At 41.1% G+C, this 13,195-nt stretch overlaps 1 protein-coding gene across 1 annotated transcript in view; it reads left to right on the forward strand.

Moving 5' to 3' along the window:
• Nucleotides 1–13,195, forward strand: part of LOC113023569 (sodium/potassium/calcium exchanger 3) — a 62,085-nt gene that overhangs the window by 39,283 nt on the left and 9,607 nt on the right. Inside the window, exons 4-8 of the mRNA XM_026169686.1 lie at nucleotides 3,260–3,336; nucleotides 8,375–8,449; nucleotides 9,093–9,177; nucleotides 10,044–10,147; nucleotides 11,331–11,405. Of these exons, the coding sequence (XP_026025471.1) occupies nucleotides 3,260–3,336; nucleotides 8,375–8,449; nucleotides 9,093–9,177; nucleotides 10,044–10,147; nucleotides 11,331–11,405 (416 nt within the window). The remainder of the gene's footprint in view (nucleotides 1–3,259; nucleotides 3,337–8,374; nucleotides 8,450–9,092; nucleotides 9,178–10,043; nucleotides 10,148–11,330; nucleotides 11,406–13,195) is intronic.

Consider the following 13,195-nt stretch of genomic DNA (forward strand, 5'->3'; position numbering starts at 1 on the left):
GGTTTGGAGAGAGCCGGGTGCTGTGAAGTGGAACCTTTCAGTGCTGATGTTTTATAAAACACCTTGTTTACATGGAGGTTCAGCGGGTTCCTTGTGGGAGTGTGTGGTTCTGCATCACATCCGCACGTGTACTTATTACCTCTCGTGGGAAACTGAGCTTCGTGCTTCTCGGAAAAACAATTAGCTGTTTGGCTTTTATCCCCCGATGCTTCAGGAGAAATCGTTTTTGATAGATTATTTCAGCATTTTGTCTTCAATTGTTTCATAATGAACTATTTCTGTTTTTCATTTGAGAAAGTTTGAATTCAGGCAGAAGTGTTGACTTCTTGTTCTTCTGCGTTTCCAGCCTGATTCCTGTCATAAGAGCTGCTTGTTGTTTCCCCTCACATACTCGCCTGGCATTTTCGGCTGGATTGAGTTGGAGCTCGCCGACACCGGCTTGTAATAGTAAATATTAAACACATCCAGCTGTCGCTGTGAGATGGCTGTCTGCTCTGCTGCTCTGCAGCCTCTGTAGCTTTTTACAGGCAGCTCTGCATTGTGTTCGACTTTAGAAGTCGTGGCAGTGGAACATAGTGCAGGCGAGGACTGGTGGCCACAGATATACTGTGGATACAATCAGGTCAACAAACAGGGGAACAAGCGCTTATTATTCTACCCGCTCTTATTTCTTCTCTACAACATGAACATGAACGATTTTGCACTGAAATAACGCGTCATATAAGAGGAAGAGAAAACTACTCACCACGCTGGACTCTCATGTTTGTTCATTCTTTCACCTTTAGCCTGTCAGTGATGCAGAGGGCATCCCACTCTGTTCGAGCTGCTTACTCTGTAAACATGGACAGTTAGACTTAGATGCTACACCTGTTACTGCTGTTCGTTTTAACAACGCCTCATGACAGTCGCCATATTGGTCTGGTAGAGCTGGACCCCTTAATGCATTTAATTTTAAGGAGGCAGAAGTCTATACGCGAGTAGTCGACTAGACATTTAAATATTACTCCTCTTGCTAGTCTGTGCCAGAAGTACTGCCTGGTTAAATGTAGTATTATTATGTTATTAATGTGCTCAGAGCTGGTACTTACAGTAGCGCCGGCCACTAAGATAGCAGATGGCAAAGTAAACAGATGACAGCCCTGCTAACCAGCGCTGTTCTGCAGCACTTTGATGGTGTATGTCAGCTTTAAGCCTTTGAGACATTTATCACTGAAAGTTATATGTGCCCACCATCGCGGCTACCTTCTAGTGTTGTCTTACTGGGATTACTGGGATCAGTGAGCAGACTCACACAGCCGTTGACTGGTTTCAAAGGTTTACTGAATAACGCAGGAATGAAGTGGGCCAACGGGAGCAGGGAGTGAATGAGCGGATCAGGATCCAGGATGTGTACGGAGCCTCAGCCAGAGAAAAGAGGCGTGTGTGTGTGTGTGTGTGTGTGTGTGTGTGTGTGTGTGTGTGTGTGTGTGTGTGTGTGTGTGTGTGTGTGTGTGTGTGTGTGTGTGTGTGTGTGTGTGGAGGGGGCTGCAGGTTTGGCGAGGGGTGGAAATCCCAGGTTGGAGGAGGGTTTCCCTGTATGGTAACACTTTGAGCTGATCACTCCCTGTAAGGTATTTCACATAACAGAGATGATCATATACATACGGAAGAGGATTAGGGCCACTGGGAAAAAGTCAGAATTCTGACTTTAATCTCATAATTTTGAGAAAAAAGTCAGAATTCTGAGAAAAAAGTCAGAATTCTGACTTTAATCTCATAATTCTCATAATTCTGAAAAAAGTCAGAATTATGAGATTAAAGTCAGAATTCTGAGAAAAAAGTCAGAATTCTGAGAAAAAAGCCAGAATTCTGACTTTAATCTCATAATTCTCATAATTCTGAAAAAAGTCAGAATTATGAGATTAAAGTCAGAATTCTTTTTTCCCAGTGGCCCTAATCCTCTTCCATATACAGGCTTGCTGTGGGATACTTTTGCATTTTCCAGTTTTAACACAAGCATCTGATGTCCTGTTGGATTTATTTAAACACTGGCTGAAATCATACTGTCAGGATTTCTGACCTCTGTTACAGTTACCCACACATCAATCCAAAACAGCCTGTTAAGATAAGATAAGATAAGATAAGACAGAACTTTATTAATCCCTCGGGTGGGTTCCTCTGGGAAATTCGATTTCCAAAAAAGCACAGCACCGACAGAAGTTACAGAGTTACAGAATATTATATATATATACACACACACACACACACACACACACACACACACACACACACACACACACACACACACACACACACACACACACACACACACACACACACATATATAAATACAGAGACAATATAAATAAAATATACATTGGCTGTTATTATTCCAAAGCTGTTGCAAACCAGCCAATCACAAGTAGTTGAAACATTCTCGTGATTTTTTTATGCACTAATTTGTACATTTTCTCCATTATTATATTATCATCATATGCTGGAATGTAATGCGGTCTCTGGGATTCAAAACCAAACATGAATAAAATCTCATGAAAATACAGGACTGTGCTTTTTTACTTGACTCTTTGAAGCTAATCAGTAAAATATTTCTGATGTTTTGTGATTTCTCGTGGCTTAGCACTTGATAGCCCAAATCTGTGCCTGATAGCTGTCCAACCTTCCCCTGTTATCTCCGAAATATGTAACACATGTTAGCTTAAGGGGCGAGAAGGAGAGCTTCCTCGACTCTCGCCGGCACCCGAGTGCCTGTCACTCAGAGAGTCAGTGAGGAAGCCACAGAGAGGCAGTGGAATAACCCCTGCCACCTTTTAAGGCCAAACCCCCTCCTTTATGTTCTCTCTGTCTTTTCCTTGTGCTCACACACAGCTGATCCTCCGTTGTACTCACATTCTCAAGCTGAAACATTGTGGTTAAACTCCCATCACCCTTTCTCTCTTCTTTGCTCTCCATCCCACTTGCTGTACCTTAAATATCCCGTGCTCTATTTTTACGATGCTCTCTCCTCTTTGCCCTCTCTTCGTCCTCCTACTGTTTTCCATTTCACTCTTCTCTCTGAGGAAGGGTACTCGTACGCAGTGCCTGGGAGGACACCGTTTGACGGTCGTCGCATGCTTGGTTTAAGTTTAAGTAACTCTCTGGAAGGGACCGAGTTTAAGCTTCTGCAGAGCATTGGAAACGTGTTCTGTGCAGCATCCTCTGATAAAACCCACTGAGCGTTACTGTATGAAGTGTCCTGATCCTGGCTTTCTGTCTCTTGCAGCTCTGCACGAGTTCCCTACGGACCTGTTCACGAACAAAGAGAGGACAGAAGGAGCCGTGGCCTTGCATGTCCTGTGTGTAAGTTTGCCTTCACCAACACAGCTCTGCATCCGTTCCCCTGTATCCACGTTTGAGATTTTACTTACTCATCCAAAAATTCCCAGATGGTTTGTGCATCCAAAGCCTTCATTTTCATGAACACATGGAAACAAAATGCACATTGTTTTAGAAGACCTGCCGCCCATCACAGCCCAGTGGGTTAAATAATGGCGATGCTGAAAACCCACTGAAAGGACGGCTCTACCATTTGTAAGATAAGATAAGATAAGATAAGATAACCTTTATTAGTCCCACACGTGGGAAATTTGTTTTGTCACAGCAGGAAGTGGACAGTGCAAAAGTTATGACGCAAAAATTAGAATACAATAAGAATAAATACAGTACACAGCTGTACAGAATAGAATAAAATAATATACTATATTAAAGTCTTTGTCTAACCGATACTGCCTGAAAATGCTGAGGTTTAAAAAAATTCAAGCTAAAAAGAAGAAAAACACCCATTTACATCTAAATTTGATTGAAAATATAAAGAACATCTCCCCTTTTCCACATTTCCACCAACTCCTCAAACTGAGGCAGAAGTGCTAACCACTGGTGTAACTTTGCCATGCTAATAAACTAACTCAGGGTTAGTTCAAAGTCAATCTCATATCAGCTGATGGCTTCTACACATCTGACTGCAAACTCTCATATAAGGCCCACAGTTTAAGCTGCTTTAGCCTGCTCACAGTTGCAGATGCACCTTTGCAAGCTGATTTGCAACCATCTCTGTCCCCGGTTCTCCTCCCAGAAAAGAGCCATGCCACCAAATATAAATCAAAGCAATTGGAAATATCTTTGGTGTTTGGATTACAGTATTCCAGACTGAGCTGCAGCTCAGTGCCAGCCGAGTCTTTTCCCATCCGGCAATTCAACAAACACACAGCCTTTGCAGTGGGACCCAGCAGAGGTCACCATGCGAGGCCCAAACTATGATGGGGCCTTTCTTTCATCGCTGTGGCGTGAGCGACAAAGCATGCAGAATGTTTGAGCACGCGATGATCCATGTTGCATTGTGCTGATGGTCTCTGAGGGGTTTCATCATAATGGAAGCTCCTGCAGCATCTCCGCAGGACTAAACAATGAAGCGTTTGCCGTGTCTCACTTTGCAGCCACCCTCTGAGCTGCTGCAGAACCTTTACTGGGATGCTTGGGTGTTTAGAAATCAGTGCAAAATAGCAGGTGAATATAAGCTCCATCTATTTTTTTAACCTTTAAAATAATGTTCAGTGTCCTTTCATAGCTGATGTCATTGTGCTTTTTTCTGTGTACAGCGGGAGGACAATCGTGCCCTGCAGCTGAGAATAAAACGCTGCTGTAACAGGCTGCCTTTAAAACAAAATAAGAAATGTTCAGACTGTGATTATGTGTGTCTGAAGTATGACATGCAATTTATGCATTTGACTTACCCAAAGTGGGACAAAGTGGGTTTCCAGGAAGTTTTCGGATGGATTACTTTCCCGAGCCTGGGAATAGTAAATAGTCCTAACTCAAGGTGAGTTTACGAGGTTTTTCCAGACTTGATCTCAACTTGGCCTTTCACCAAGCCTTGGATATCCTCTCAACATCCTACAGGAACCCGTCGAGCACTTAAACCCAGAAGTTTATTTGGATCTAGAAGAGTCTGTGAGCTGAGTATACAAAGATGCTCTTGTTTCCGTTTGCAACGTATTTGTAAAGACACGTGACAAAAAGTCCACATTTGCCCTGTTTGGCATTGACAACGAGTCCTTCAAAAAACAATTAGAGGCAAAAGTTTAGCTCTCCAAAGCTGGGCAGTCTCTTCTAATGTTGGCCTTAAACCAAGTGAGTCAGTTTTACAACCACAAATCCACGTCTCTCATTTGGTCACAAAACTCAGTCCAAGCTGTTTGCTTTTTTTTTTTCTTGGTTCAGTCTTTGACTTTATTATTATTAGTCTTTGAATTCATTACGTTCTGTTGAAAAAAGCAGCAGATCAACTCGAAACTTAAAATCAATATATTAGAAAATGACTTTTATGAAAGGAATCACAGCTAGAAGATGAGCCTGATGCCAAATTCTAGGTAAAAGGAGACCTTTTAACTTGTTCTGAGGAGTCACCGGTCACATGGGAATAAGACTCTTCAAAGTTTACCCAAAACGCATTTGTTGAGCTTTCTCCATTGAATGATCAGAGATCCAAGATGCCAGTGCTTGTTTCTGTTTCTCCACATCACGGGCATGAAAATGGCGCAGTTTATAGAGGTTATAGAGAAAAAGATTTGTCTCTAGATTGTTACACTTAGACTGGGTGTAAAATAGACGTGGTTACAGTTTCGAAAAAGATTAAATATGTTTTTCAGCCCAGAAATTACAAGCTACACATGGATCTCTCCTGAAGTCACGAGTGATCATAGATGCTGGACAAACAAACTCAAAGGCCTTAAACTCGCCTTAGTCGTTGGCTGTGATTCACTTTGATATTTTCTTCAGTAGAAACTTTAAAAGCTCGGATTTTCCTGTGCTTGTGACTTTGTGAAACGCCCTGCGATCTCCTTCATTAACCATTTACCTGTTTAAAAATATGAAATATTGAGCATGAAGCTCAAATTGTGACATTTTGGAAAACATGCAGCTGCTCCTCTGTGCAGATACTCTCTGCACAGTGCTTGTAAATGCTGAAGTTAAATTTTATTCCAGGCCATCCTGCGACTCAGGTTGACCACAGAGGGATGCAGATTTAAACACTGCTGTCTTTTCCCTCACATTTCCGTGTGATGCAGCCATAAGTGAAGCTGAACTGGGAAAGCTATAATTGACCATGAGTATTTGTGGTTTTTAAAAATGGAAGCATGCTTTGTTCATGCTTCAGTTTAAATTTTTTTTTGTTTTTGTAATCGCAGTATCTTGCTCCCAACTTCTCTCCCAGCAGCTGTGCTGCTGACTCACTCTCCAGTCCCGCACAGCTCGTTAGCGCTGGGATCATCACTTCTCCGAAAAAACACAAACACAAGCTCGGACTGAAGGACTTCCTCGACTCAATTCACACGTGCACACATAGAAACAAGTGTGCAGTCAGCATACGTCTCTGTGGCTGAAGACGCTTTCTCCCACCCTCTACCTCAGCTCTAAATCTGTGTTAAACCCAGTTAGCAGGATTACATGTGACCTCTGACCTTTTGCTTTTGGCACTCAAACACATAACGTGCTCGCTCTCACCTGCTGTCAGAATCAGGAAGTTGAGTTTGTGGTTGCTCGGTGAAATGTGACTGATCTCCGGGCACGAAGAGCGTGATCACTCCCGCGTCGGTCTAACTGTAAAGGTTTTGTTATTGCAGTGTGTGAGAGCGTTTCTCCTTTGTTCACACATTAGCAGTCACTCTGTCATCACTAGTGCTTTTGATCATCGCCACCTGTCTTTGATCTCCACCCCGTCTCCATTTCTTTGTGTTGGATCTATTATGTGATGCCAGAGAAGTTGATGTAACATCTAATATGACAGTTTTCAGTGTCACAGGCTGCCTTTTAATCCAGATCACTGATGTAACGTATGCTGCACGTGATCAACAAGAATTCATGTTCAGAGTTTTGGGTTTATTCTTTTTAAGATGATGTGATCTGTGTGTTTGTAATGGAATTTTTATGTTTAGGGTTTAATTTAACGTTTTTCAGCTTTTTTTGTCAAATATTTTTTCTGTGTTATTCAAACATGTTTTCATGTGTAAAGCTGGCAGTATTCAGTATTCGGTCTATTATGTACATTTCTTCTTATGGTGACTCTTCTTAAGGTATTTTTAATCTATTTGCAGATGATGAACTCGTATTTTATTGTTGCAATAATCTGAAACTTATTGTGGATACAGGTTTGATTTATTTTTATTAACTATTATTCATTATAAGCTGAGTTCTATTTTCAGTTCAATTCAGTTTTATTTATACAGCGCCAAATCACAACAACAGTCGCCTCAAGTGTCTTTATATTGTACAGTAGATCGTACAATAATAGATACAGAGAAAAACCCAACAATCATATGACCCCCTGTGATCAAGCACTTTGGCGACAGTGGGAAGGAAAAACTCCCTTTTAACAGGAAGAAACCTCCAGCAGAACCAGGCTCAGGGAGGGGCGGGGCCATCTGCTGTGATTGGTTGGCTATCCAGTCCATCTGCATAATACTTAAGTTCCCTTTGTAGATTTACTATGTTATAGAAATAGATTATATATTATGCAGATTACTACTCACTGATTAAATCCATATGTTTGCACTTTAGTCTCTTTTGCAGTGACTAAGATATTGCTGGTACCATAAAGGAGAGACAAATAAATTATAGTTGAAAAGAGCAGAATAACCATAAAAATCTTTTTAAAAAAACAATTAAAAAAATAACTTCTGATTTCCTCTTGGTTTTAGAATTAGGCTGAATTTAAGCATGTCTATAAATAACTATATTAGCTTTGGCTGACTACTATTGTTGAATAATGGGGGTTTCTCATAGCTGTTCATAGAGTGCACAGTGCATGTACGCAGTAAGAAAAATGTCTAACGGCCCAGTCTTTGCCCCCAGAGTCAAGCTGTTTGCATGTAATGTCTGCTCAGCTACACAGTAAAAGCTTAGAAGGAATCACAAATCCAGCGTCTTTACTAAGCATCAAACAGCTCGGTTACATTTACAAGGTCAGAGGTCATGTTTTGGTTGCAAACTTCCAGACCTGGAATTTTTTTTTTATGCCAGCATGCTTCAGGAGAGAAAACTAACTTCCCTGTTTTAAAAAGTTAAGCGTGTGGGCCTGCTGTATGTGTTTCCTGAATGTTTAATGTCCGATCTGTTAATGGACTCCACTGAATTGTCATGGGCCGAGATCTGTGACTTATTTTTAGGGTAATTTACATATAAATTTAAGCAGAAAGGTATTCTTTCTTGTACCATTCTGGAATTTGTTTGATGCAGAATAACAACATCTCTTGTTGCTGTCCAGTTTAAATAGATCAAATCACATAAAGCACAGTGTTTCTCCTTCACTGTAATGTTTAAGGCTCTTTCTGTCTCTTCACAGACCATATACATGTTTTGCGCTCTGGCCGTCGTCTGCGATGACTACTTCGTCCCCTCCCTGGAGAAGTTATGTGAGGTATTAATCAAGATTTTCAAAATATAGTCACTCAGCTGGGGAACTTATGTTGAAGAGTCAAGAAATTTAAAGAGTTACAGTTTCAGATGAACCACAGATACTGATATTCAGAGCTGGATGTTTATTGCTGGCGTATTTGCTTTGACAAACACATTTGAACTCTATTTCATTTTTATTAAGTGCTTTTCCCATCTCCCAGAAAAAGGAACTCATCAGCACTGATACTGTCTTTGTCCTCGCAGAAGAAAGAAAGAAAGTTGTTTATGCCAGTTTTTATCCTGATAAGGAGTTTTCTTTCTCTGTTTTAAGACTTTAATGTACTTCGCCAGCATAAAAATAGCAGAATATCCGACTCACTCTTTGAATATGAATCGTCATGTTTGCCAAACAGGAATATTTTTCTGTTTTTTAGACTCTTTTTTGTAAAAACATGTTTTCTTTTGCCAGTAGCAGAGACCCTTTTTTCTGTATTTGATTGAGAAATAAACAACCAGACTCTGTGTATTTACTCATTAGCCCAAATTAGTTACATTTATTTATTCTCCCAAAATTTTTCTAAAATCCTTCAGTCTTGTCTGGATTTTGAAACTGCACCTTTTTCCCTGTTGAAATTTTCTTAATCTTCCGATCTGTTCCTTCTCAGCGTCTCAATCTCAGCGAGGACGTCGCAGGTGCAACCTTTATGGCCGCTGGCAGCTCGGCTCCGGAGCTCTTCACATCCATCATAGGTACAACATTTCTACGCCCATCCCTCCATCAGTCTACATCCTCTGCTCTAACTCTGACAGCTGGAGCTGCAGTGCTGCTTTAGGCAGGCAGCAGCCATGGCTTTGAATGCTTTTATCCCAAGACACATGCAGTGAACATGGCTTTAAATATTCAGAATCACTTAATGGCAAATACAGTGTTACTGGTGGGTGAAGGGTACTGTTAAATTTAGCTGCAATAAGTTATAAATATGTTATAAATATGTAAATGTGCCAAATGTGTTTAACATGCTTTATTTTGTTTAAGTTCAAGGTGACATATTCAGCTCATTTCCAGCTTTATAGTTTTACTCTAAGACTCTACTAGAGTAGCTTTGCTTGATTCACAGTTTGAAATAATCCTTATTTATCTGTTATTGGGCCTTGGTGCAGTGTTCAGGTTAACCTTAGCTCCTCTGTTTTAAACCTGCTTTCTTCTAAATGGCTGACATCCCCTCTCTGTACAGATACAAATAGATAGAGCAGGAAAAACGTATGAATCCGAGTGTTTGTAGCACTGTGAAGCTTTGGCTTTTGGCTCAAAAGAATTAGAATTTGAAATGTATCATCGTCAGAGAGTAAGGGAAAGTATAACAGGTCCACAGTGATGCTTTCTCTCTATCGTTAACATAAAGTGCAGCGCTGGGACACGCACCCCTCTGCTGGCACGTGTGTTTGAGTCAAGTACTTTGACAGTTGTGTGACATCTGTTTGTCACCACTGCAGATGCTACGTGTGCTCTGCTCTCGGTGGACCTCATCGTGTGTGTGTGTGTGTGTGTGTGTGTGTGTGTGTGTGTGTGTGTGTGTGTGTGTGTGTGTGCGCGTGTTGGCTCACTCTCCCTGCAGGAGTTTTTATCACCCGTGGCGACGTCGGCGTCGGGACCATCGTGGGCTCAGCCGTCTTCAACATCCTCTGCATCATCGGCGTGTGTGGCTTCTTCGCCGGCCAGGTATGATGTCATAGCAGCGTTACACTGGCTGAGCTCTCTGCTGACCCGGTGGCATTTTCACAGCGCGCAACCGGCGGCCTAATGTCACCTTTAAATACCGAGCAACCACAGAGTGGTAGAGGGTGAATTCATGTTTATGCGAGGAGTGCACGCTGTTCGTTTGAGCTTTAATGTCACAGATGTTAGCTGTGGCACGCTTAGCGGGGAGTTCATTTTTATACATATTCTGCATCATTTCAAAGTAAATATTAAAACGCTGTAATGTCAGGAGATAAACATGATGAAAACGAACAAATCAGGAATCACGCTTGTGTTTTATATTTGATTCTTTTCTGGAGCTTTTGTATTTTTGTTTGTTTCTTTTAATTCCCTGCCTTGCTCAGACACATTTAAAACATCATGTCAGTGTGATTACAAGAGGCTGTTTGTATCTTTTTTCTACTTTACCTCACTGGTTTTGTGTATTTTACATGAGATACAGAGATAGCATCACGTAGAGCAGCCTCTCTCTGATGCTATCTGACATGCCTGGGACATGGAAATGAGCAAAGTACAAGGATAAGCTCTCTGCTCTGAAAAATATATGTGCTGGACTCCAAACAGTGATGCAATCCCAGATTGTGGATTATGTAATCATACTTGGATAATGAGGGGGAAAGACAGGCACTGGGATGGAGCTCGGAGGGGGCTCGGAGGGGGCAGTGAAATCATCTTCGGTTCCACCCAGTGCACCTCGCCGCTGCTTACCTTTAGCTAGATGTTTGTAGCAGGTTCCTTCTACAAAGTCAAACCCAGTAAAAGCAAACATTTTGTTGGGATCCAACTTTACGATTCCACAGCTGGGAGTGGCACATTCAAGATGTGACCCCCTGACCCTCCACTTATATATACAGTGAGCGCTGTGTGGGAGCGTGTTACAGCGTTAGTCACGGCATCGTGGGCCCCTGCGTTATATCTGATTACATAAAGTCGGTAAACACAGCGGCTCTTTTTCTATGTAGGATGCTAACCTGCAATTGCCTTTTTCAGTGGCTGTGATTCAAAAGGTTAACTTAAGACCTCTTGTGTTTACATCAGTATGGTAATGATGTCAGAAGGCTGAGTGTTTCTGTACGAGAGCAGAAACTGATGCGGGATACTTTCAGTGTGCTTATCTCTCAGTTTTCCTTTTTTCCCCTCACAGGCGGTGAAGCTGTCTCACTGGGCTCTACTCCGAGATTCGATTTATTACACGTTTTCTGTCACTGCCCTCATTGCGGTAAGAGCTTATACTGCAGAGTCACGTGTAGATGCACAGTTCACATGATCAAGTGTGGAGTAAGTGCAGGAAGAGGCACTCATGCAGTCACTTACTGAGCCAATTTACAGGGCAGGTCATAGTTAGCAGCTTTACAGTCACTACACATTTGCACTTTCTACCTCAGCAGTGTAGCTTTAAGTGTAGGTTTCTCTCCCACAATGCAATGCACAAAGGCAATGGAGTGGTAGGATGTATGCTTACTCAAGTACTGCATAGTTTCAAGTCAACTTTTGTGCAACTTTTTGTGGGGAAATATTGATCTTTTGACTCCATTGCATCTATTTGTTACTTTAAAGATTATACAAAACAATATTAGTTATTCGAAGTATGATGATATGTTGAAAACTAAATTAGCCTTACCTCAATGAACTACAGCAATGAAATAACACTTGCATGTTAATGTGGGAAACCAGTGGCTGACTTATGTTTCCTGTACAGTAGAATAAACTGGAGTGTCTCTCACGTTTAAAGGGAATGGGCCTCTTTGTTTCTTCCTGTCCAACATGTTTATATTAGCTAATCTGAACAATTTGCTTTTTAGATATTTTTATTTCTAACGAAAAAATAAACTGAGCAAAGAAACCAAAACAGGAGGAAAGTAGATGGGTGTCCTCAGGTGGGACGGTTTTCTTTTTAAAACAAAAAACAAGGCTTGGTCTGCAGTAACCGAGGAGGCGAATGTTGTTTCACCTGAGACACAGAATGTGGATCAAAGAAAAAGAAAGAAAAGGTGCGACATGAGTGTTTCTGTCCAACAAGGAGCACCAACACAAAAAAGATGTTTAAACACCGCTGAGCTCTCAGACCAGGGCGAGAAACTCACAGCAGACATTGCATTTTTTAAGCTAATCTGTGATTACTATTACAATTACCTATGTTACCGAATTAATGTTGTTATACAGTTTTACTTTGCCATCTTTGAGTAGCATAGACGGTGCTGTTGGAGGCAGTTTCTCCAGGACTGATGTGGCTTCAGAGGCCATGCATCTAAAATGCATTTAGGCCACGTGATGTCTTAAGAGACCATAACTCTCCTACGACAGCTTTTCAGACCTGATGCAAATAAACCTTTATTAATCTAAGCAGAGGGAGGAGGGCATGATTGCTAATGAAATCAAGCTTACAGCCCGTAGAGGCTCCTTTGGGATTTTTGTAGGGATTTAAATGATCTCATCAAAATGCAAACAAACAAAAAATCTGTAAATAATGACAAAAAATAAAAAAAAACAATTAATAGTAAGAAGAAGACCAATAATAAGATAAGATAAGATAACCTTTATTAGTCCCACACGTGGGAAATTTGTTTTGTCACAGCAGGAAGTGGACAGTGCAAAAGTTATGAGGCAAAAATTAGAATACAATAAGAATAAATACAGTACACAACTGTACAGAATAGAATAAAATAAAATACTATATACAGTAGAATACAATAAAATAAATATACAATAAGATAAAAATAGAATACAAATACAAATACTATATACAACTGAGTAAAAATACAACGATGACAGAAAGGATTATTGGACTTAGTATTATTGCATATGTATGGATGTGTGTGCTTGATCAGTTAAAGTCTTTATTATGGAGTCTGACAGCAGTGGGGAGGAAAGACCTGCGAAATCTCTCCGTCCCACACCGTGGGTGCCGCAGTCTCCCACTGAAGGAGCTGCTCAGTGCTGTCACAGTCTGCTGCATGGGGTGGGAGATGTTGTCCATCAGAGATGACAGCTTAGCCGCCGTTCTCCTGT

This window comes from Astatotilapia calliptera, chromosome 6, assembly GCF_900246225.1.
Source record: "Astatotilapia calliptera chromosome 6, fAstCal1.2, whole genome shotgun sequence".
In the NCBI taxonomy this organism is placed as follows: domain Eukaryota; kingdom Metazoa; phylum Chordata; class Actinopteri; order Cichliformes; family Cichlidae; genus Astatotilapia; species Astatotilapia calliptera.